The 23,481-nt window shown below is 36.2% G+C and overlaps 1 protein-coding gene across 1 annotated transcript in view; it reads left to right on the top strand.

Moving 5' to 3' along the window:
• The window catches only part of LOC101896512 (phosphatidylinositol 4-phosphate 3-kinase C2 domain-containing subunit beta), a 51,969-nt gene that overhangs the window by 5,885 nt on the left and 22,603 nt on the right, over positions 1-23,481 (top strand). Inside the window, exons 2-7 of the mRNA XM_005180573.4 lie at positions 1,603-2,997; positions 3,070-3,125; positions 20,259-20,402; positions 20,482-21,027; positions 21,094-21,426; positions 23,063-23,455. Coding sequence (XP_005180630.2) covers positions 1,676-2,997; positions 3,070-3,125; positions 20,259-20,402; positions 20,482-21,027; positions 21,094-21,426; positions 23,063-23,455 — 2,794 coding nt within the window. The 5' untranslated portion in view covers positions 1,603-1,675. The remainder of the gene's footprint in view (positions 1-1,602; positions 2,998-3,069; positions 3,126-20,258; positions 20,403-20,481; positions 21,028-21,093; positions 21,427-23,062; positions 23,456-23,481) is intronic.

Genomic DNA, 23,481 nt, shown 5'->3' with positions numbered 1-23,481 from the left:
AAATATTGTATAAAAACTACTGTTGCGAGTAATTCAAGACTTTTTAGGCCTGTATAACAGTTTCGGAAAACTGTTATACTAGTATAACAGTTTGCAAAAAGTTGCTGAATTTCTGTTTTCGAGTATTTTCATTCATTTTTTGAATGAATTTGGAAATTTGCTCATTTTTTATCTCATGCTGTGAGGTAGAACAACCTCTGTATAACAGTATAATAGTTCAAATCGATAGCAATTGCCATTAAATAGGGGAAATATGCAGAAGATATTGTATAAAAACCCCTGCTGAGAGTAATTTAAGATTTTTTAGGCCTGTATAACAGTTTTGGAAAACTGTTATAATAGTATAACAGTTTGGAAAAACTGCCAAATTTCCGTTTCAAATTATATTTATTCATTTTTTGAAAGAATTTTGAAAATTACTCATTTTTATCTCATGCTCTCGTCTTGAACAATCTCTGTATAACAGTGTACTTGTTCAAATCGATATCAATTGCCATTAAATCGGGAATATATAAAGAAGATATTGTATAAAAACATCTAGTCGGAGTAATTTAAGACTTTTTGGGCCTGTATAACAGTTTCGGAAAACTGTTATACTGGTATAACAGTTTGCAAAATGTTGCTGTATTTCTGTTTTTAAGCATTTTCATTCATTTTTTGAATGAATTTGGAAATTTACTCATTTTTATCTCATGCTCTGGGGAAGAATAATATCTGTATAACAGTATAATTATATAAATCAATATAAGTTGCCATTAAATCGTGAAAATATGCAGAAAATATTGTATCAAAACCCCTGCTGAGAGTAATTTAAGGCTTTTTAGGCCTGTATAACAGTTTCGGAAAACTGTTATACTAGTATAATAGTTTGCAAAAAGTTGCTGAATTTCTGTTTTAAGCATCTTCATTGATTTTTGTAAAAATTATTTTTTCTCGTGCTGGGGGGTAAAATAAAGCCGGCCCCTCGATTTTAACTTATTTTTAGTACCTAATTTTTGTTTCCATGTTTATGTCGTAGTGTTTTGTTTTAATGTAAACACACTTTATTGTTTTCCGAAACTACAAATATCATACAATGTGTTTCCCAATGGCTTTCGACATGCGTTTTGTTTATAAACAAACTCTTTGTAAACAAATTGTTCCATTCACGAAAGAAACGTAAATGTCAGACATAGCGGCACTAGGCTGTTTTATTTTCAAAATATTAACCATGAAATATATATTTACGTAAATATAGAAATTTGGTTTTGTATTTTTAAAAAATGTATTTCATTTAAAAATTTATTTACGACTGCATTCTTGGTCGGAACTCTTATCTTTTAAAAGAAACTAAAGCAAAAACAAAAGAAAAATAATAATAAATACTTATCAAAAAAATTTCTGGCATATCATATCAAATCAGAAAACAAACCAATCTATCTAGTATCTGCCGGTTGGGCAAAAAAAAGGGTGATTAAAATTGTATTTTACCAGAGATAAAGTTTGCCCGGGGGGGAACAAAGCCAAACAATTTGTTTTGATACACTTTCATTGCCCGATAAACAAGCAAAAGTGAAAGAACAAAAAAATAAAACAATTTTTTTTTTTAATTTTTTCTTTTAGTTATTTTCTCCAAGAACACCTTACCCTTGGCCAAACTTAAACTGGAATCTTTGTTCAGCGTAGCACCACAAAAATGTCCAATCCAACGGAGGTGGATTATGAAAAACAATTCCAAGAGGATTTAGCCAAGGCCACCGCCCTTAGCTTGGAACAAGAGGCCCTCGATGAATACAATCGTGCCAAGAAGTATGGCAGTGCCTATGCCCAATCCTCGCAGCAGGAGGCCAAAAATAAGTTATATGCCCAATTGAGGCGGCAGCAGTATGCCAGGACATCATCGTCGGGGGAAAACAACGCCAACGCCAACACCACACCGCAACATGCCTTGTCGCTGCCCAAGCTGCAACAATCGCAACGTCGCCATTCCGAAGTCAACAATTACAACACCTCCATAGCATCAACATCAGAACGTTCCAAAACCCCACCGCCCACCTCATCATCGTCATCATCATCGGCCATGGAAAATGATTTAATCAACTTTGCTAGTCCTACCTCAAAGAATCCCGAAAGCTCTTCATTTGAGAAATTAATTGAAGATTTACAAAAACTGCAGACCACAAATCCTCAAACGGCCCTGGTGCCATTGGGCCCAACAGCAGCAGCACCCATATATCCATCATCGGCCTCACAACCTCCAACAGCATATCCGGCAGCAGGGGGGCATAACATGTATCCATCTGCTGCGGCCCAAGCTGTTCAATACAATTCAGCAGTTGGTGGTGGTGCTGCTGCTGCCGCTGGAGGCATGCAGTTGGTACCATTTGTACCCACAGCCCAACAACAAAGGGTACCCCTAACCAATGATGAGCTGAAAAAATTATACAGCATGACACCACACACTGCTCCCGTCTACGGGCCAAGGCCACCAGCAATGGGTTTTATACAACCAGCAGCAGCAGCAGCAGGATATTATGCCACACCACCACCCCCACCACACATGATGGTGGCTGGTGCTGGTGGAGCACCATATACAGCTCCCCTACATTATGCCAGCAATGCATATGGTTTTCAATTTCAAGCCATGCCACCTGGGCAGCCTTATTATGCTGCCACAACAGCCGCGGCGGCAGCAGCATCTTCCTTCAACTCCCCAATGGCCAGTGGAGGTGTAAATGTGAATCATTTGAGTCATTCAGGCCAGGCATTTCCACAAAATCCCAATCCCAATGCCAACTCCAGCACCAACACCAATAGCTTTAATCCAATACATTCCTCGGCCAGTGGGAATTTAAATCAATCGATGGGGTCGGCAGCGGCATCTTCCATTTCTGCTGGCTCCACCGCTTCCTCAGCTCAATCCAATGGCTTTAATGCACGGCGTCAAACACCACCAGCCCGTAAAATGTCAACACGTGTGCCGGGCTCCGATTTAATCGATCTCTCCCATGAAGATGAGTATGTTTTTTTGGAATGTGTTGCACATTTTTTTATGCTGCTAAATTAATCTCCTATTGTTTCTCCTTGCAGTTCACGGGTCAGTGTATTGGAGGCCTTTGATCCCTTGCTAAATGAAAATAGTGATGGTAAGCCTTGAATATATGATATTTTGTTTAACTATTCTACACCTAGGAATGGCCAACTGTTATTTGAATAATCAACCCCCTGACCAAGTACATCATGTCCTTTTTCATTATTTAAATAATCATTCCGAATTGTTTAGTAACTGAACGGATTTTTGACCCCAATTTTTCCACATGCAAGATTTATTCACGATGGATAAAAGTTGAGTGAGCTCTTGGACCTGTATATCTTTAATGACTCTTTGGGAATTAGGAAAGAAGTATATCAGCTTTTGAACTCACAAATTGGGGATACTGTAGGGAGACCCGCTAAAAAAATGAAATTAGTTTTTCATTGATTTCGACGTTTAAAGTTTTGGCTCATATTGCTGCAGGGTTGTAACTGTATTCTCCTCGTTGTGGTTCTCCAATATATCTAGGCATTCATCTGGTCCATAGATGGTGAGATTTGCCCAGCGAATGAGAGTTGACGAGTCGAATGAACCGAATGATTAGTATTTGAATGTTAGTAACATAGACGACAGGGATAGATCAGCTAGGACGTTTGCCCAAAATTTTGCTGGTGAATTGTGAAAGGCTGGGCTCGTCACATTATGATCACTTACCATAATGTGACGAGCCGAATTCAGGGCACTGATTATAGATGAATGGTGAGCAAAATGAATGGCGGGCTCGGATGTAGATGCTGTGTGCTGAAGTCAATTAAGGCCAAATTTTAAATTCATAATTAAATAATGATGCGGAAGAGAATAAGGCATCTGAGGAACCATTTAAAAAATATTCTAAGGAAGATTTAGCTCAGCACATTGCGATATTTCTTGTTTATTGTAGGACCTTAGAAAGTATAGCTATCTAGGAGATAAGAAGACAATTGCAGGAGGGAGGTTCATACGAGACGTGACATACAAACAAGCAAGTTGAATGTGAGTGGATGAGAACACTTAAAGCTTTTGGTAGGCACCGAAGCCATATATTAGTAAATTATGGACATGTGAACTAATTTCGTTGTCGAGATGAATTAGATGTATGAGGAATCGTTTCCAACGAGCTGAGCACATGCTGACCAGACCTGACTATAACCAGCTAGGCAAAACTTGCTACTAAGGCTGGAGGCATTTGGGGAAATCTTAAGGGATGTCGTTAAGTCTCGTGATAGAACATCGTCATAAGAATTCCAATAAATGCTCCACAAAGGCAATTCCTGCCTCATCGAAGCACTAGACCCCATTCTTTCTCTAAAGAAATCGGGCCAAAGTTTATGCTTTCTGCAGCTGATCTCTAACGACTCCCCATAAGAGATATTTCAATACCACTTTAAAATAAAACAATTAAATACCCCCAAATACCCTCATAAGTCAGAGGATGAAGAAATGGGTGCTACATGTATGTCTTTCGAGGTATAACCTTTTCGAGGTATAACGCACACGGCAATTTTCCTAGGTAATATAGAAGCTAAAAATAGACTCATCGGGCTCCTTATTAATTTGAGGAATAGTTTTAAACTTTCTTCCTGACTTTTTTCTTTTAATTCAGCAGATATTGTCAAAAGATTCTAACTCATCTCGTTGGCTGGGCCGCTTCTTCTGCAAGAGATATCTGAGTCTACGAACCAAAAAAAAAATATTCTCCCCCTTCTTCGTTTCGCAAGGTGTATGTAGCTGATCTCTAATGACTCCACATAAGAGACAGTTTAGTAAAATCGACAAGTATACCAATGATATACGTGATATTTGACTCTTTTAGGCTTCCTCAACAAAGTCAAATGATGAAGGAATAGGCTCTACATGTAGGATTTTCTAGGTAGGGTCAGAAATGGCCTTGTCCGATTAGGCAACATAAAGAACACTACAACTAGGCACGCACACGGTTTCTAACTCATCAAAGCCCGGTGGCTACGCCGCTTCTTCTGCAAGAGATATCTGAGTCTCAAAACCAAAACAATATTCTACTCCCTCCTCGTTTTCTTTGTCGCGAAGCCGTCTCGCAAGGTGTATGTAACTGATCTCTAACGACTTCCCATAATTGAAAGTTAAGTACTACTCTAAAATTGGCAAGTATACGAACGATATATTTGACATTTGATCTCCCTTTGAGGCTACCTCTACCCTCAATAAAATTAAACGATAAAGGAATGGAGTTTCTAGGTATGGCCTTTTCCGATGAGGCAACATAAGGAACACACGCGGTAATTTTTTCTGTTCAACACAGGAGCTAAAAATGGCTCTTTTAATTTGAGGTATGATTTTAAACTTTGTTCCAGCTATGTCAACATTTTTCTTTTAATTCAGAAGATATTGTCATTAGCTTCTAACTCATCCAAGCCCGCCGGTTAGACCGTTTTTTCTGCAAGTACAAGAGATATCTGAGTCTCCGAATCCGTTTTCTTTGTCTCAAAGCTGTCACGCGACGCTATGTCGACCTGGTGTTTAGAAACTCAGTATATGGCGTTAACACCCTCATATAATTGTCTTTAACAAGCGGAGGAAATATCTGAGTCTCTGTTGTAAAGCAGTTATTCAATCGTCTGTTTATCAACCTGTTTTAAGACCCACTTTGTATGGCTTTGACGCTCCCGTGTATTAACTCAATTGTCTTGTTCGAATCTATTCAAATTTTCCTCAACAAGTAGGTGAGATGTCCAAGTCTCCCGAAAAAATGTTCTCGCAAATTCCGATATCTTTGCCTGTTCGAATCTCCTCGAATTTTCTTTGAAAAGTAGAAGAGAGGTTCAGGTCTCTGAATACAAAAAAATGTTCTTCACAAACCTCGATATCTTTCTCTTAAAGCTGTAATTCAAGCGTCTCTTTATCGACTAGTTTTTCTATTTTTTTTTCACCTACACTGTATGGCATTGTATTATGTCTATTGCCCTGTTCGAATCTCCTCGAATTTTCTTTGACAAGTAGAAGTGAAGTCCAAGTCTCTGAAAACCGACACATGTTCTCCGCAAACCTCGATTTCCTTGTCGTAAAGCTATCACACAGAGAAAATATCAACGTTTCTGAACCCTAAGAACCTTATCCATTTGTCTTCTTAATTCGTAGACAGCTCGACATTGCACAGCCTAAAACAATGAGATATATCACTTAGGATACTGGTGTCAGTCTTAGCGGTCTCATCGCTTTGTTCCGTACACTTTTTTTTAGGCGAGCTTCTACACGACTACCTTAAAAAAAGTAGCATTGTCGACTTTTATCCCATCCCGAATTGGGAAATGGAAAGAAAATGCGCCACTACAAACACTGACTTTTTATCGGACTTAATCTCAGGGTATGGTTCAGTGGAAGGATTTCTCCATACCCTGAGATTAAGTCCGATAAGAAGTCAATGTTTGTAGTGGCGCATTTTCTTTCCATTTCCCAATTCGGTATGGGATAAAAGTCGACAATGCGACTTTTTTTAAGGTGGTCGCGTTCGGCTCTAAAAAATACTACGAATGTACAATCAGTACTCTGAATGTATGAAATATCCTGTTATTTTCGATTTGTTGCACGATTTTGGGCCTTGCTTCAGGGCTTAATTTATATCTTCGAACTTCCCTTTGAGAGAAAAAAATCAGCCATTTGAATTCTGTATCAAATTTTGTTTTAGTTTCCATTTTGTCCAAAATCGCCACTGATATTTTTCGTTTATCCTAGAACTATTTCCTCTCCTTTCTAAAAATCAAAAACCTTATCAAAAATTTTAGATTTCGGTTAAAAAGTAGTGTTTTCCAATTTTTCGTATTTGAATTTAATACCCTTCTGTGTTTGTTGTCGTCCTTTTGCTGTCAGTATTGAATTATTTCTTTGCCTATTGAATATTGAAATGAATATGACAATTCCTTTTAAACCAAAATCTTTTTCTCTCTTTTCTCTTTTTTATGCATTTCAGTTACCAAAAGACTTACAAAATAAATTAGATATGAAATAAAAAACAAATTCGATTTCAGAAAAGAAAAGAAAATGCCATTGTGAGATTGCTCTCTAAGCCAGTTTCGAACAAGAAAACTAAAAAAACACAATTTTAAATTATGTTGCAAAGATTCGAAGTAAAAAAAACGAAACGAAACGAACGAAAGATAGATAAAACACCAAAAATAGAAACGATGAGTATTGATGCAGCTGTTAAGGGTTCTTCTAATTAGTTAAGTTGAAAAAAACAATGATTTTCAGTTTTGATTTTAAATTAGATTTTAGCATTTAAATTTCTAAAAAAATGTAATGCTTTGTATTTCATGGCTTTTGTTTGTTTTTTTCTTGTATTCTTTGAAAACAAATTAAATTTTGGATTTTCTTTGGCAACAGGAAGAAAAAAAAAGTATTTAAATATCTTATCAACAATTTACAATAATAGTAACCAAAACAATATGTATGTATGTATTATTATTAAAAAAAGAACAACAAAAATAATTTGTAACAACTTCAATTGTCATCTTTTGTTGCTCCCCCCATAAAAAAAATGTATTCATTAAAAAATCAAACATTAATTCATGGAAAAATTCCTGCATTTTTTGTCTTTTACCAGAATTTCCTATCATTTTTTTTGTTTGTCTTTTGTGTTGTATTAATTTTTTTTTAATTATTTTGAGATAAAAATGTTTGCGAATAAACCAGAAATGTTCATTACAAACCAACCAACCAAAAAAAAAATCTGTTGTTTTATTCCTTTCAAAGTCAAGCCAAGCCAGGGGAAGGATAAGGGTTTGTTGTCTCTTGTTTTTTACGATTTTTTTTGCCAGATTTCAAAATTTAGTAGATTTGTAGTATTGTATTTTTTTTTTTTGCCTTAAGTAAATTTCGAATAGATTGAAGTTCATATAACATATCCCCGCCTTTCTGCCTTTAACTGCTGCATTTGGTTTTCTTATGGCTCGTTGTATTTTTATTGGTTTTATCTATCTTTGGGTTCATGTTGCTATGAATTTTTAAATGGCTAACAGCAAGTCGTTTTGAAATGTTTGTGGCATATTTCTTTTTTTTTTACATTCGAAAATCAATCACACTCAATCGCTCACAGTTGGTTTTGTTTGTTTGTTAACTGAAATGAAGAAAATCACTTAGATACTACCCACTAACCCCCTCCTGCATATCATATTTTGAATAAAAACTTTTGAAAAGATTTAAAATTTATAGATTCTTAAGGACCTTTAGGGCTGTTACTTTGGATATTTAAATAAAGATTTTTCTGAGATCACTAGGAATCCAAAAAGGCCAGCTGAAAAAGGGGGACCAGTGAAGGTATTTACAGACAAATTAAAGGTAGTCTCTATAGATTAACCAATGGCCACATTTTTAGACTAGCTGTATTAAAACATTTGAAAATTTTCTAATAAATATTTTCTAGGACCAGTAGGAATCTGAAAAAGGGGGACCAGTAAAACGGTAAAGCTAAGCAGAAGAGGATATTTATAGACGAATTAAAGTGAGTCTTTATAGATTAACCAATGACCACATTTTTAGACTAGCTGAAGTAAAATATTTGGAAAGATTTAAATTTAGGATTCTTAAGGACCTTCAGGACTGTAACTTGGGATATTTTAAATCAAAATTTTCTAGGACCAGTAGGAATCTGCAGAAGGGGGATCAGTAGACTATAGAGGCTAGACAGAAGAGGATATTTATAGAAAAAATTAAAAAAGTCTTTATAAATTAGCCAATGGTCATATTTTTTAGAATAGCTGAAGTAAAATATTTGAAAAAATTTTAAATGTATAGATTCTTAAGGACCTTAGAGCTGTAACTTTAGATTTTTTTTAAGAAATATTTTCTAGGACCAGTAGGAATCTAAAAAAGAGGGACCAGTAAGACTGTGAAGCTAAACAGAAGAGGATATATATATAGACGAATTAAAAATTAATAATTATTTTTAAAAGTAGCTGATGGGAATCTTTGTAAATGAACCGGCGGGAGTCCTATATAAAAGGAAAGAAGGCATTCTTATGGACCAGCTGAAGGCCTCCTTTATAGATGTGGAGCAGGGAGTCTTATTGGCGTTTTCTAAGGAGCCTTAATATATGAGACGACTTGACTTGAGCCTCTATAGACGACTTGAGGGAAGTTTTAATAAGACTTAAAAGGTAGTATTTTTGGACGATTTTAAGAAGTATTCTTGGACGATTTGAAGGCGGTCTTTAACGACGACTTGTATGTAGACTTTACATACAGGGTGAGATAAAGAAAAACGGCATTAAAGTCAAACGCCATAATTTTTTTTAATTTTATTGAATGAAAGCAAAAAAATGTCGACTAACTTGAGCAAGTATGCTCCGTCCGACTTTTAGACTTTCTTTACTAGTTTTAGACTAGCGAATGGGAATCTTTATAAATGAACTGGCGGTAGTCCTACATAAAAGGGCAGCTGAAAGCCGTCTTTATAGATGTGAAGCAGGGAGTCTTTTTGGCGTTCTCTAAGGAGCCTTAGTATATGATATGAAAGGAGTTTTTATGGACAAGTTGGAATTTTATAGACGACTGGAATTGAGACTTTATAGACAGACGACTTGAGGGAAGTCTTAATTGGACGACCTGAAGGCAATATTCTTGGAAGATTTGACTTGAATGAAGTCGTTTTCGACGATTTGAAGGGAAGTTTTTTTGGACGACTTGAAGGGAGTATTTTTAGATGACTTGAATAAAGTCTTCATTGACAACTTGAAGGTAGTCCTAATAGCCGACTTGAATAGAGTCTTTATAGGCGATCTTTAGGGAGACATTTTAGATGACTCGAAGAGAGTTTTTGATGGCGATTTGATGGCAGTCTTTATATTTAACTTGACCTGAAGGCAATCTTCATACACGATTTGACTTGAAGGAGTTCTTTTTGAATGACATGAAGGGAGTTCTTTTAGACGATTTTAAAGGATTCTTTGTAGATGACTTGATGGTAGTATTAACAGCCGATCTGAACAGAGTATTTATAGGCGATCTGAAGGGAGACATTTTAGATGACTTGAAGGGAGTTTTTGATGGCGATTTCATGAAAGACTTTATATTTAACTTGAAAGAAGTTTTTTTTTGACGATTTGAAGGGAGTTTTTATAGACGACTTGAACAAAGTCTTCATAGACAACTTGAAGGTAGTCCTAATACCCAACATGAATAGAGTCCTTATAGGTGAGCTAAAGGGAGACATTTTAGATGACCCGAAGGCAGTTTTTGATGGCGATTTCATGGAAGTCTTTATATTTGACTTGGACGATTTGAAGGAAGTCTTTTTGGACGACTTGGAGGGAGTCTTTTTTAGATGATTTGGAGAGTGTTCTTTAGACGTTTTGAAGAAAACGACTCGAAGGGAGTTTTTTAGATGATTTGAAGGGAGTTTTTGTAGACAACTTGAAGAAAGTCTTTCTAGACGACTTGAAGAGAGTCTTAATAGGCGACTTGATCAAATTTTTTATAGGCGGGCTGAAGGGAGACTTTTTAGATGATTCGAACGGAGTTTTTGATGGCGATTTGATGGGAGGCTTTAATGGCGATCTGAAGGAAGTCTTTATATTCGACTTGAAGGGAGTCTTTGCAGACTACTTGAGACTTTCCTAATAATTTGAAGGGAGTCCTCAAAGATGGCTTGAAGGATGTCTTTATAGAGTACGTGGAGAGTGTCCCTTTGTAGACGAGTTGCAGGCAGTCTCATTATAGATGAAAGACCGGCTTTACAAGAGGCCGTCTTGATAGGCAACTTGAAAGAAGTCTTCTGATCGATTTGAAGGGAGTCTTTATAGTCGGGCTAAAGGGAGTCTATAGACCAGCTGAAGGAAGTCTCTTCATAGATGAGTCTCATTATAGACGGGCTAAAGAGAGTCTCTTAATAGACGTACTGAAGGGAGTCCCTTTATAGATGAACTGAAGGAAGTCTCTTTATAGACGAGCTTGAAGGAAGCCTCTTAAGGGAGTCTCTGATGTATGAGCTGAAGTTGCTCTCTTTATAGACGGGCTGAAGAGATTGTCTTTATAGACGAGCTAAAGGGAGTCTCTTTCTAGACGAGCTGAAGGGAGTTTCTTTATAAAGGAGCTGAAGGGTCGTATTTACAGAATGAGACATGAAAGAAATCTCTTTGTCTTTATAGACAAGCTGAAGGGAGCTCTTTATGAACGAAGTTAAGTGAGTTTTAATAGCCAACATAAAGGAAGTCTTCGTAGCGGACTTAAAGGTAGTCATCACAGACAACTTAAAGGGAGTCTCTTTAGACGACTTGAAGCGAGATTTCATAGATGAGTGAAAGGGAGTTTCTTTTGACGATTTAAAGGGAGTCTTTGTTGGTCGATTTGATGGTAGTCTTTATAGTCGGGCTAAAAGAATCTTTATAGACAAGCTGACGGGAGCCTTTGTCGACGAGGTTGAGGGAGTTTTTATAGCCGACTTAAAGGTAGTCTTCACAGGCGACTTAAAGGAATTCCCTATGGACGACCTGAAGCGAGCCTTCATAGCTAAGTGGAAAGGAGTTTCTTTGGACGAAGTAAAGGGATTATTTTTGGTCGATTTGAAGGGAGTATATATAGTCGGGCCAATGGGAGTCTTTATATACAAGCTGAAGGGAGTCTTTGAATGAAGTTTTCATATCCGACTTTAAGGTAGTCTCTACAGTCGACATGAAAGGAGTATTTAAAGACGACTTGAGGCGAATTTTCTTAGATTTGTGAAAGGGAGTCTTTGTGGAGAACTTGAAGCGTATCCTTTATAGATGAGCTGTCAGTGTAATTCCACATTTGAGGTTCTCCATAAGTCGAATCGCTCTTCTCTAAAAATCAATATAAGTACCCATGAGAAGATATCCCCTATATGAGGGATACCTTCCGATTTGAGGTATATCGTAGGTTTCCAATTGATTTTCCGACCAAAGAAGCTGAAATGTGTCATTTCAGGTTTCCAGAATATAAAAATCCTAACTGCAGATTTGTTTCCAATATGGGTCCATAAATTGGTATGGCCCTTGATATGGCAGTTACTCCTGATTTTGGGTACTTTTGAGAATTTGAGATAAAATTTCTACAAAATTGGAGACTTAGTGGCTATAATTGAAAGATTCAGATGTATTTTCTAATCGATTTGACGGTTATTTGACATTTGAGGTTCTCAGATGATATAAACTGTTACTGCATACTGGTGTAGTCATCTACATAAGGCGATAACTCCAGCTTTTTTTATCTTTTTGAATATTTGAGCCTCAATTTCCAACCGAATTGGTTAGAACTGCTGATATTTTCGGTATTTTGAAGATTTTGACCCCAATTTCTAATCGAATCGGCTGTAATTTGATATTTGAAATTCTCAATGGATAGGAACCAATGTTGCCTTGACCTTAGCTCCATTATTTAATATTTTCAATTAGGGCCTTTATTATCCATTTGCTGCACAATTAACTTGAAATCGGATAGATATACAGAGAACTATATCTAAATCTGAACCGATCTCGATAAAATTTTGCAAAGGTATTCCTGAGCTGTATTTGATTTATTTCCACGAATATCGTTACTACGGGGTCATATGGACGGCTATGCAGGGCAAATTCAACAAATCGGATGAACAATGTGTATGGGAGCTAAAGCTATCTCCGAAGCGATTTCCACCAAATTTGACATACTGGTTTCTAGACTCAATTTGATTGTTAGTACCAAATTCCATTCCAATTGGGCTAATATTACACGTTTGGTGGATATATATAAAGGTAAATCGGACGAAGTTATATATGGGAGCTATATCCAAATATTATCCGATTTCGATAAAATTTGGCAAAGGTATTTCTGAGCTGTATTTGATTTATTTCCCCGAATATCGTTGCTACGGAGTCCATACTACGGCTATGCAGGGCAAATTTAACAAATCGGATGAACAATATATATGGAAGCTATATCTATATCTGAACCGATTTCGATCAAATTTGGCATACTTATTTTTAGGCCTTATGTGGTTGTTTGTGCAAAATTCCAAACTATTCGGGCTGATATTACACCTTTGGTGCACAATAAAAGGCAAATCGGACGAAGATATATATGGGAGCTATACCTAAATTTTGACCGATTATCTCCAAATTCAATAGGGTTCGTTCTTGGGTCAAACAAATTGTTTGTGCAAAATTTCTGCTGAATCGGGCAATGAATGCGACCTGTATTTTTTTTTTAAATACATGGACAGACAGGCGGATGGACGGACGGACATGCACAAATCGACTCAGAATGTGATTCTATGCAGATCATCAAAAGGAACTATGGGTCTATCTCGTTGTTACAAACAAATGCACAAAGACATAATACCCCGACCACCTTGTGGTGTAGGGTTTTAAAAAAATTTCTGCTTTTTTTTCTTCCAGTGTAGCCATTTGTAGGCTGGCCACACACTATCCCCAGCAGTATGACATCTCATAAAAATGAAAAAAAAAAAAAAACATTTTGTTTTTGGACCAACGATCTGATTTATGTGTGATTTTCGTTTTGTGGTTATTTCGTCTAGATGTGATGACCATAAACGTTTGCTCGTCATTAGGCATAGCAAAGAGAGATTCTCGAAGAGGAGGTGGCGGTTGTTTCGGACAGTATGTGATTAAACGCGCTTCATAACGTGAATAACGCACGTCGTCCGCAACGGGAGTGCAAAAAAAAAAGAGGAAAAAAAAAAACATAACGGTATCATGTCAATATCATGTTGTGCATTTCCTCGTCGCAGATATTCCGCCTATTTACCGGCCCCGGTTGAAGTTGCCAATAATTGCGAAGATGATGAACTGGTGGCAGCATTGGGTACTTGAATTTTCAGTTTTTTTTTTTTTGCAAAAATCCTAAAATCACACTTCACTGCAGGAACAACGGAAAAAGTGTGTGGTCTGCAAGCAATTGTGAATGGTTGTTTTGTTTTGAATTTTTACAACAACTACGGAATTTATCAATTGAAACTAGCCCAAAACAAAAAAAAAAAAAACGTTGCGATCTCCCCTAGCAGTATTAGTGGTAGTTGTAGTTTTTTTTTGCTTCTACGTACGGCCGGTAACCGCGCTTATCGTCGGGAAATATTTTCGATATTTTTTTTTCCTCATTCCTTGAACATTTTCTGTTTTGTTTATAAGCATTTGGCGAATGTCGGCGACAGCGTCAACTAACACGACAATTGGCAAGTGAATGCTAAAAATATTTTAAAGCCAAATCGCAGGAAAATAATCGAAATGGAAAAAAACGTTTTTTATTTTGACGCTGCGAAGAGCCAAGCACTTCTCCCACAAAACGGAAAAAAAATTAAATATAAATATATTTTACTTATTAAAACAACAAAATAATATCTAATGGTTGCACAGTGGGATGAGAAAGTGAAAAAAATTTAAAAAATAAATATTAATAAAAACAAGTGAAAAAGCTGTAAGTTTGGCCGGGCCGATCTTTAAATATCCTTCCCCACACGGAACAAAATTGGAAATTTTCAAAAAAAAAAAAAAAAATAAATAAATAAAAAAAATCCGCTAAAAATTTTGTTTAAATCTTAAAAATACCGAATATAGCCGTTAGGGCCTATATGACGACGTGGACCTGCACAGACAATTTTCTGCCTTAGCCATTACGAACTTCAAATACCAAATTTGAAACAATTCCGGTAAATAATGTTGCTAAAATCATCCAAATACCGAATATCGAGAGATACCGTTATATGGGGGCCATACGAAGACGTGGACCTGCACATACAATTTTCTGTCTTAGGCTGTAGTATTCATTACCAACTTCAAATACCAAATTTGAAACAATTCCGGTGAAAATTTTCGCTAAAATCATCAAAATACCGAATATCGGGAGGTACTGTTGTATGGGGGCTACACGAAGACGTGGACCTACACAGACAATTTTCTGTCATAGGCTGTAGTATGCATTTCGAACTTTAACTATCAAATTGGAAACAATTCCGGTGAATAATGTCGCCAAAATCATCAAAATACTGAATATCGGGTGGTAGCGTTATATGGGGGCTATACGAAGACGTGGATCTGCACAGACAATTTTCTGTCTTAGGCTGTAGTACCCATTACAAATTTCAAATATCAAATTTGAAACGATTCCGGTGAATAATGTAGCTAAAATCATCAAAATACCGAATATCGGGAGGTACGGTTATATGGGGGCTATACGAAGACGTGAACTTGCACAGACAATTTTCTGTCACAGGCTGTAGTATCTGTTACCAACTTCTAATACCAAATTTGAAGCAATTCCGTTGAATAATGTCGCCAAAATCATCAAAATAACGAATATCGGGAGGTACCGTTATATGGTGGCTATACGAAGACGTGGACCTGCACAGACAATTTTCTGTCATAGGTTTTAGTATCCATTACGAACTTCAAATACCAAATTGGAAACATTTCCATTGAATAATGTCGCTTAAATCATCAAAATACCGAATATCGGGTTGTAGCGTTATATGGGGGCTATATGAAGACGTGGACCTGCACAGACAATTTTCTGTCATAGGCTGTAGTATTCATTACGAATCTCAAATACCAAATTTGAAACAATTCCGGAGAATAATTTCACTAAAATCATCCAAATACCGAATATCGGGGGGTACCGATATATGGGGGCTATACGAAGACGTGGATGTGCACAGACAATTTTCTGTTTTAGGCTGTAGTATCCATTACGGACATCAAATACCAAATTTGAAACAATTCCGTTGAATAATGTCGCTTTAGTCACCCAAATACCAAAAAAAGGGAGGAACCATTACATGGGGGCTATAAGAAGACATGGACCTGCACAGACAATTTCCTGTCTTGGGCTGTAGTATTTATTGCGAACTTTAAATACCAAATTTGAAACAATTCCGGTGAATAATCTCGCTAAAATCATCCAAATGCCGAATATCAGGAGGTACGGTTATAAGGGGGCTATACGAAGACGTGGACCTGCACAGAAAATTTTCTGTCATAGGCAGTAGCATCCGTTACGAACTTCAAATACCAAATTTGAAATAATTCCGTTGAATAATGTCGCTAAAATCATCAAAATACCGAATATCGGGAGGTACACTTATATGGGAGCTATATGAAGGCGTGGACCTACATGGTCCATTTTCAATAACAAAAGTCCTGCAGACTTAATACACATTTGAGTAAAATTTTATCAACCTCCTTCAATTCGTTCGTAAGCTAGAGTGATTTCCACAGACGGACGGACATCGCTAAATCGACATAGAATTTTATGCTGATCAAAAATATAAATGGGTTCTAAAATGTATATTTCGAGATGTTATAAACGGAATGACCACTGTGCCTTGGCTGGTGGTTGGCTTGAATAATTCTGATAATAATTACGATTTGAAAAAAAAATTGTGAAATCCCTTGCATTTTATTTTTAATCGGTTCGATGATTGAGTATTTTTCAATTCAAAATCAGCTGTAGTGTTTGGATATCAATGAAGTTCTATGAATTATTTTTTTTTCTACACACGATCACAACAGAACACCCCCCCAGTACTTGAGGTTTCACACAAACACTCACTGATAAAGAACGGGAGAAGAACGAGAGAGAGAGAGAGAGATGGGGGCACATAGCACAGCTCGTCACAACGTTTGCGTTTCAATACTCAATTTGTCAAAGTGAATTCCAGACGAAAATTAATCACATCACACGCACGAACACAGACAGACTCACCTATGCCAAAAAAAGCAGATTATTTCTTGGCGATAAAATCACAAAAAAAAACTTGAAATAAATGGAAATGCCAAGGAAACTAAATTGGCCATAACAAAAACAATGCCAAAAAACGAGAATATGACAACAAATCATTGTGTGCTTTGTTGTTGTATTTTCTTTTTTTAGTTAATCGATTTATAATGTGTGGGCCTATGTCAATGTCGCTGCCATCTGATTTTAGAATTATGCTCTCTCTCTCTCTCTCTGGTGGTGATGATCTTCTTGAAAGTCTTTTGTCCCCCCCCACACAAAAAAAAAAACCCACAACCCCATGAGTTAGCTAATTCGCTGAAAAGAACAAAAAACCCAAAAAAAATTCTCAGCAAACAAATGATGCTGCTAATCTTAACAAGGATGACGCTCATGACAATGATGATCGGCAACATGATGATGTTGCTTTATCCCATCATCATAATGACACACATGATGATAATGAGCATTTCTCCCCCAATTTTATTCAAGCGATTTTTAGTGACAAAAAAAGAAAATGAAAACAATTCATAGCTGGGGGCTGATATTACAGATATTAGGGGGATTCATATTTTTCATAATTTTATACCCTCCAACATAGCATGGAGCGTTAGTCGTTTGTAACACCTCGAAATATACATTTTAGACCCACAAAGTATATATATATTCTTGATCATCATAAAATTCCATGTCAATTCAGCGATGTCCGTCCGTCTATCCGTCTGTGGAAATTGCTCTAGCTTCCGAACAAATTGAAGGAGGTTGATAAAATTTCACTCAAATATATATTATGCCTACAGGACTTTTGGTATTAAAAATGGGCCATATAGGTCTACATCTTCGTATAGCCCCCATATAACGCTACCTCCCGATATTCAGTATTTTTATGATTTTAGAGACATTATTCAACGGAATTGTTTCAAATTTCGCATTTGAAGTTCGTAAGGGATACTACAGCCTACGACAGAAAATTGTCTGTGCAGGTACACGTCTTCGTATAGGTCCCATATAACGATACCTCCCGATATTCGGTATTTTGATGATTTTAGCGACATTATTCACCGGAATTGTTTTAAATTTGGTATATGAAGTTCGTAAGGTATACTACAGCCTAAGACAGAAAATTGTCTGTGTAGGTCCACTTCTTCGTATAGCTCCCATATAACGGTACCTCCGATATTCGGTATTTGGATGATTTTAGCGACATTATTCAACGGAATTGTTTCAAATTTGGTATTTGAAGTTCGTAAGGGATACTACAGCCTATGACATAAAATTGTCTGTGCAGGTTCACGTCTTCGTATGACCACCATATAACGGTACCTCCCGATATTCGGTATTTGGATTAATTTAGCGACATTATTCACCGGAATTGTTTCAAATTTGGTATTTGAAGTTCGTAATTGATGCTTCATCATATGACAGAAAATTGTCTGTTCAGGTCCACGTCTTCGTATAGCCCCCATATAATGGTACCTCCCGATATTCGGTATTTTGATGATTTTAGCGACATTCTTCACCGGAATTGTTTCAAATTTCGCATTTGAAGTTCGTAATGGATACTACAGCCTAAGACAGAAAATTGTCTGTGCAGGTCCACGTCTTCGTATAGCCCCAATATAACTGTACCTCCCGATATTTGGTACTTTGCTGATTTTAGCAACATTATTCACTGGAATTGTTTCAAATTTGGCATATGAAGTTTGTAATGAATACTACAGCCTCTGACAGAAAATTGTCTGTGCAGGTCCACGTCTTCGTAAAGCCCCCCATATAACGCTACCTCACGATATTCTTTATTTTGATGATTTTAGCAACATTATTCACAGGAATTGTTTAAAATTTGGTATTTGATGTTCGTAAGGGATACTACATCCTTAAAAAGAAAATTGTCTTTGCCGGTCCACGTTTTCGTATAGCCCCCATAGAACGGTACCACCCAAAATTGGGTATTTTGATGATTTTAGCGACTTTGTTCCCCGGAATTGTTTCAAATTTGGTATTTGAAGTTCGTAAGGGATACTACAGCCTGAGACAGAAAATTGTCTGTACAAGTCCACGTCTTCGTATAGCCCCCATTTAAAGGTACCCCCGATATTCGGTATTTTGATGATTTTAGCGACATTATTTACCGGAATTGTTTCAAATTTGTTATTTGAAGTTTGTAAGGGATAATACAGCCTATGACAGAAAATTGTCTGTGCCGGTCCACGTCTTCGTATAGCCCCCATATAAAGGTACCTCTCAATATTCGGTATTTTCATGATTTTAGCGACTTTGTTCCCCGGAATTGTTTCAAATTTGGTATTTGAAGTTCGTAAGGGATGCTTCATCCTATGACAGAAAATTGTCTGTGACGGTCCACGTCTTCGTATAGTCCCCATATAAAGGTACCCCCCGATATTCGGTATTTTGATGATTTTAGCAACATTATTCACCGAAATTGTTTCAAATTTGGTATTTCAAGTTCGTAATGAATACTACAGCCTAAGACAGAAAATTGTCTATGTAAGTCCACGTCTTCGTATAGCTCCCATAGAAAGGTATCCCCCGATATTCGGTATTTTGATGATTTTAGCTAAAATTTTCACCGCAATTTTTTCAAATTTGGTATTTGAAGTTCGTAAGGGATACTACAGCCTATGGCAGAAAATTGCTTGTTCAGGCCTACGTCTTCGTATAGCTCCCATAGAAAGGTATCCCCCGATATTCGGTATTTTGATGATTTTAGCTAAAATTTTCACCGCAATTTTTTCAAATTTGGTATTTGAAGTTCGTAAGGGATACTACAGCCTATGACAGAAAATTGCCTGTGCAAGTCCACGTCTTCGTATAGCCGCCATATAACATTACCTCCCGATATTCCATTATTCACCGATTTTTTATAAGTTTCGCATTTGAATATTGTAATGGCTTATGGCAAAAGCTACCTATGAACCCTAATATATCGTCTACATTCAGTATTTTTAAGATTTTAACTTACAGCTTTTTTACTTGTTTTATTTTGAAAATTTGAAAATTTTTTTGAGGTTAGGTTTAGTTTGTCGGTTTAAAATGCTTTACAGTTATTAGTCTTCACTTTCTACACGGATCTATTGGAGGCCTCAAATACTTTTTTTTTTGTTAAAAAAAAAAAACAACAACAAAAATATTAATTTTTAGTGAACACACCTAATACCCATGTTCTGTCGTGTATCGCGAGTTGTGTGTGGTACTAGTGTTTTGGTGTGTCGCGTATTTTTTTTTGTTTTTGTTTGTTTGTTGTTGTTCTCAATAATATTATTATTGTATAATTCAGAAATCACTCGAATAGTAGAAAATACAACAACAACAAAAACACAATGCTGATTTCAAAGTAGTAGTAGTAGTAGTTGTTGTTGTTATTGCTTTTCATCATTTCATTAACAAAATATAAATTTTTACAAACTTGCGTTATTTATTGAAAACGCTCGGAAGAGAAGAATGTGAAACAAAGCGAAAAAAAAAAACAATCTAATGCTCCATTCAATATTTTCAGGCGAAGATGATGCATCCGATTGCACCTCATTCTATGCGGAATATGATCCATTCGATTATCTCTACAGTGGCGGTAGTACACAGTGTTCGGATCCAGTCTATGAGGCTGTTAATAAATTGGATCAAACAGCTGTGAGTCCCAATGGTAAGTTGACGGAGAGAAAGAGAAGAGAGAAAATGTTAAAAGAGAAATTAATTTCCCCCTCTCTTTCTTTTATTCACAGTTTCCAATATTGGCTGGCGTACAGATTTTGGCCCGGCATCCCATGTCCAGGATATAGATGTCCAGTCCACCTATTCGTTTAGCTCACAAAGCCATCATTCGCATTCCCAGACACCGCCACCACCGTTGCCGCCACGCAACAGCGGTAGTGCTGGCACTAGTGTGGGCTCTTTCAACACCTTTGCCCGGGATTTTGAGTCCAATGAAGCCTATGCACCGGTACTAAATGTTAGCCACGTCTTGGATAGGCGAAAAACCTATTCCCGTCTCTATGACATGGTTACCGATCAGAGGACTATTGATCCGGAACTTTTGGATTTTTACTATATGGTTAAGAAGCTGAGGCAGAATTACCCCTACGACGATGAGACCACAAATGTGGGTCACATAATTGCCTCGGAATTTAATTATCACTATCCGTTTGAGACAAGCATCAAGATTCTGGTGCATCCAGCCCTAAATGCCCTGTTTCCAGATGCTGAAGCGGCAACCATAAATGGTGGGCAGTTTAATGGTTATGGTTCGCCGGTGATTTTTACCTGTGACAGTGAGTTTTAAATTTTTCGATTTTCAATTTCCTTTCAAATAATTTATCCGGCCTTTCCTTTTTTAGTTAATACTCCCGTGGAATTGGTCATTAGCCAGGCATTTTGTTCGCTGGAGGGTCAAATCCGCGGCTCGGTCAATGATTTTGCCGTCAAACCCATTGGAGTTTCAGAATGGCTGGCAAACACCTCAAAACTAAGTCAATTGGAATGTGTTCACAATAGTTTGAAATTGGAAAAGGATGTCCAGTTGGGTTTGTGCCTCAAGAGTCGTGAAAATATGCAGGTGATTGCCCGTACGCAACGTGATGATAAGAACGACATGGATTTGCGGCCGGAAGATGTGTTGCCCAATGAATCGGCCACCACAATTACCTATGACAATATGATGATATTAATAGGTGAGATGATGGGGTTAGGATCTACAGCACTTTTGAGAAAAAATATCACATGCGATATTTATTATTTACAAAAAATATCGCATGCAATTTTTTCACCAAAATTTTTTTTTAAATATTTTTTTTCGCTTGGGTTTGGAAAAATAGCACTTTTGAGAAAAATATTGCATGCGATATTTTTTTGGTTTGGAAAAATAGCATTTTTGAGAAATAAATATTGCATGCGATATTTTTCTTTACCAATTTTTCGCTAAAATTTTTTTTTAAATAATTTTTTTTGCTTTTTGGTTTGGGATATTCCGCTCTTTGAGAAAAATATTGCATGAGATATTTTTCTTTATAAAATATCTCGCATGCAATTTTTTTCACCAAGTTTTTTTAATAATTTTTTTGTTCGCTTTTTGGTTTGAGATATCCAACAATTTAAAACAAAATATTGCATGCGACATTTTTCTTTACAAAAAATTTTTTTTTCAAATAATTTTTTTTTCGCTTGGATTTGGAAAAATGGCGCTTTTGAGAAAAAATATTGCACGCGATATTTTTCTTTGCAAAAATATATCATGCTATTTTTTTACCAAAATTTTTTTGAATATTTGAGAAAAAGATTGCATAAGATATTTTTCTTTATAAAAAATCTCGCATGCAATTTTTTTCACCAAATTTTTTTAATAATTTTTTTGTTCGCTTTTTGGTTTGGGATATCCAGCAATTAAAAAAAAAATATTACAAAAAATATCTCATGCAATTTTTTCACCAAAATTTTTTTTAATTATTTTTTTTCGCTTGGGTTTGGAAAAATTGCACTTTTGAGAAAAATATTGCATGCGATATTTTTTCTTTATAAAAAATCTCGCATGCAATTTTTTCACCACAATTTTTTTTAATAATTTTTGGTCGCTTTTTGATTTGGGATATCCAGCACTTTTGAGAAAAATATTGCATGCGACATTTTTCTTTACAAAAAATCTCGCATGCAATTTTTTTTAAACAAATTTTTTTTATTATTTTTTGATCGCTTTTTCGGTTGCGATATATAGCACTTTTTGAGAAAAATATTGCATGTGATATTTTTTGTAAATATTTTTTAAAATTTTTTATTGTTTTTTGGGTTGGGTTCTACAGCACATTTGAGAAAAATATTGCATGCGATATTTTTCTTTACAAAAAATATGGCATGCAATTTTTTTCACCACAAATATTTTTAATAATTTTTTTTTCGCTTGGGTTTGGAAAAAATTCACTTTTTTGTAAAGGAAAATATCGCATGCAATTTTTTCACCACAATTTTTTTTTAATATTTTTTTTGCTTTGTGGTTTGGGATATTCCGCATTTTTGAGAAAAATATTGCATGCGATATTTTTTCACCACAATTTTTTTAATAATATTTTTTGGCTTGGGTTTGGAAAAATAGCACTTTTGAGAAAAATATTGCATGCGATATTTTTCTTTAAAAAAATCTGTCATGCAATTTTTTCAAAAAAAAAAAAATTTAATAATTTTTTTCCTTGGGTTTGGAAAAATTGCACGTTTGAGAAAAATATTGCATGCGATATTTTTCTTTACAAAAAATATCTCATATAATTTTTTCACCACAATTTTTTTTAATAATTTTTTTCCGCTCCTTTTTTCCTCCAGAAACCCTTGAAAATGAAATCGATAAACTACAATCTGCAGCCAGTGATAATACCTCACGCAGTGTCTTATCTTGCTCGGGAGTTGTGCAGGGCATCAAAGCCATTTGTGCCTTATTGGGCTCCATCGATACCCTGGAATTGGCCGAATGTGTTGATCAGCTAAAACAAGTTTGTGAGGAGAGTCAAATTAAGTATGCTGCCTCCAGTTCGGGAAATCCAGAGATTGTTAACGATTGCGGTGACTATGCGGAGGTGTGTCTGAGGCCACGTTCCAATTTGGAACAGATCAAACTGAAGTGCAACAAACTAAGGGATGCTGTGCAGGAGCTAATTGAACTGTACTCCAATGTGTTTCGAGTGGGTTTCTCGGTGAAGACCTTGGACTATTCTATAAGTAAGTAGATGATATTTGCTCATGGA

Source organism: Musca domestica, unplaced genomic scaffold (genome assembly GCF_030504385.1).
Source record: "Musca domestica strain aabys unplaced genomic scaffold, Musca_domestica.polishedcontigs.V.1.1 27, whole genome shotgun sequence".
In the NCBI taxonomy this organism is placed as follows: domain Eukaryota; kingdom Metazoa; phylum Arthropoda; class Insecta; order Diptera; family Muscidae; genus Musca; species Musca domestica.
This window is presented reverse-complemented; position numbering and strand designations above follow the sequence as displayed.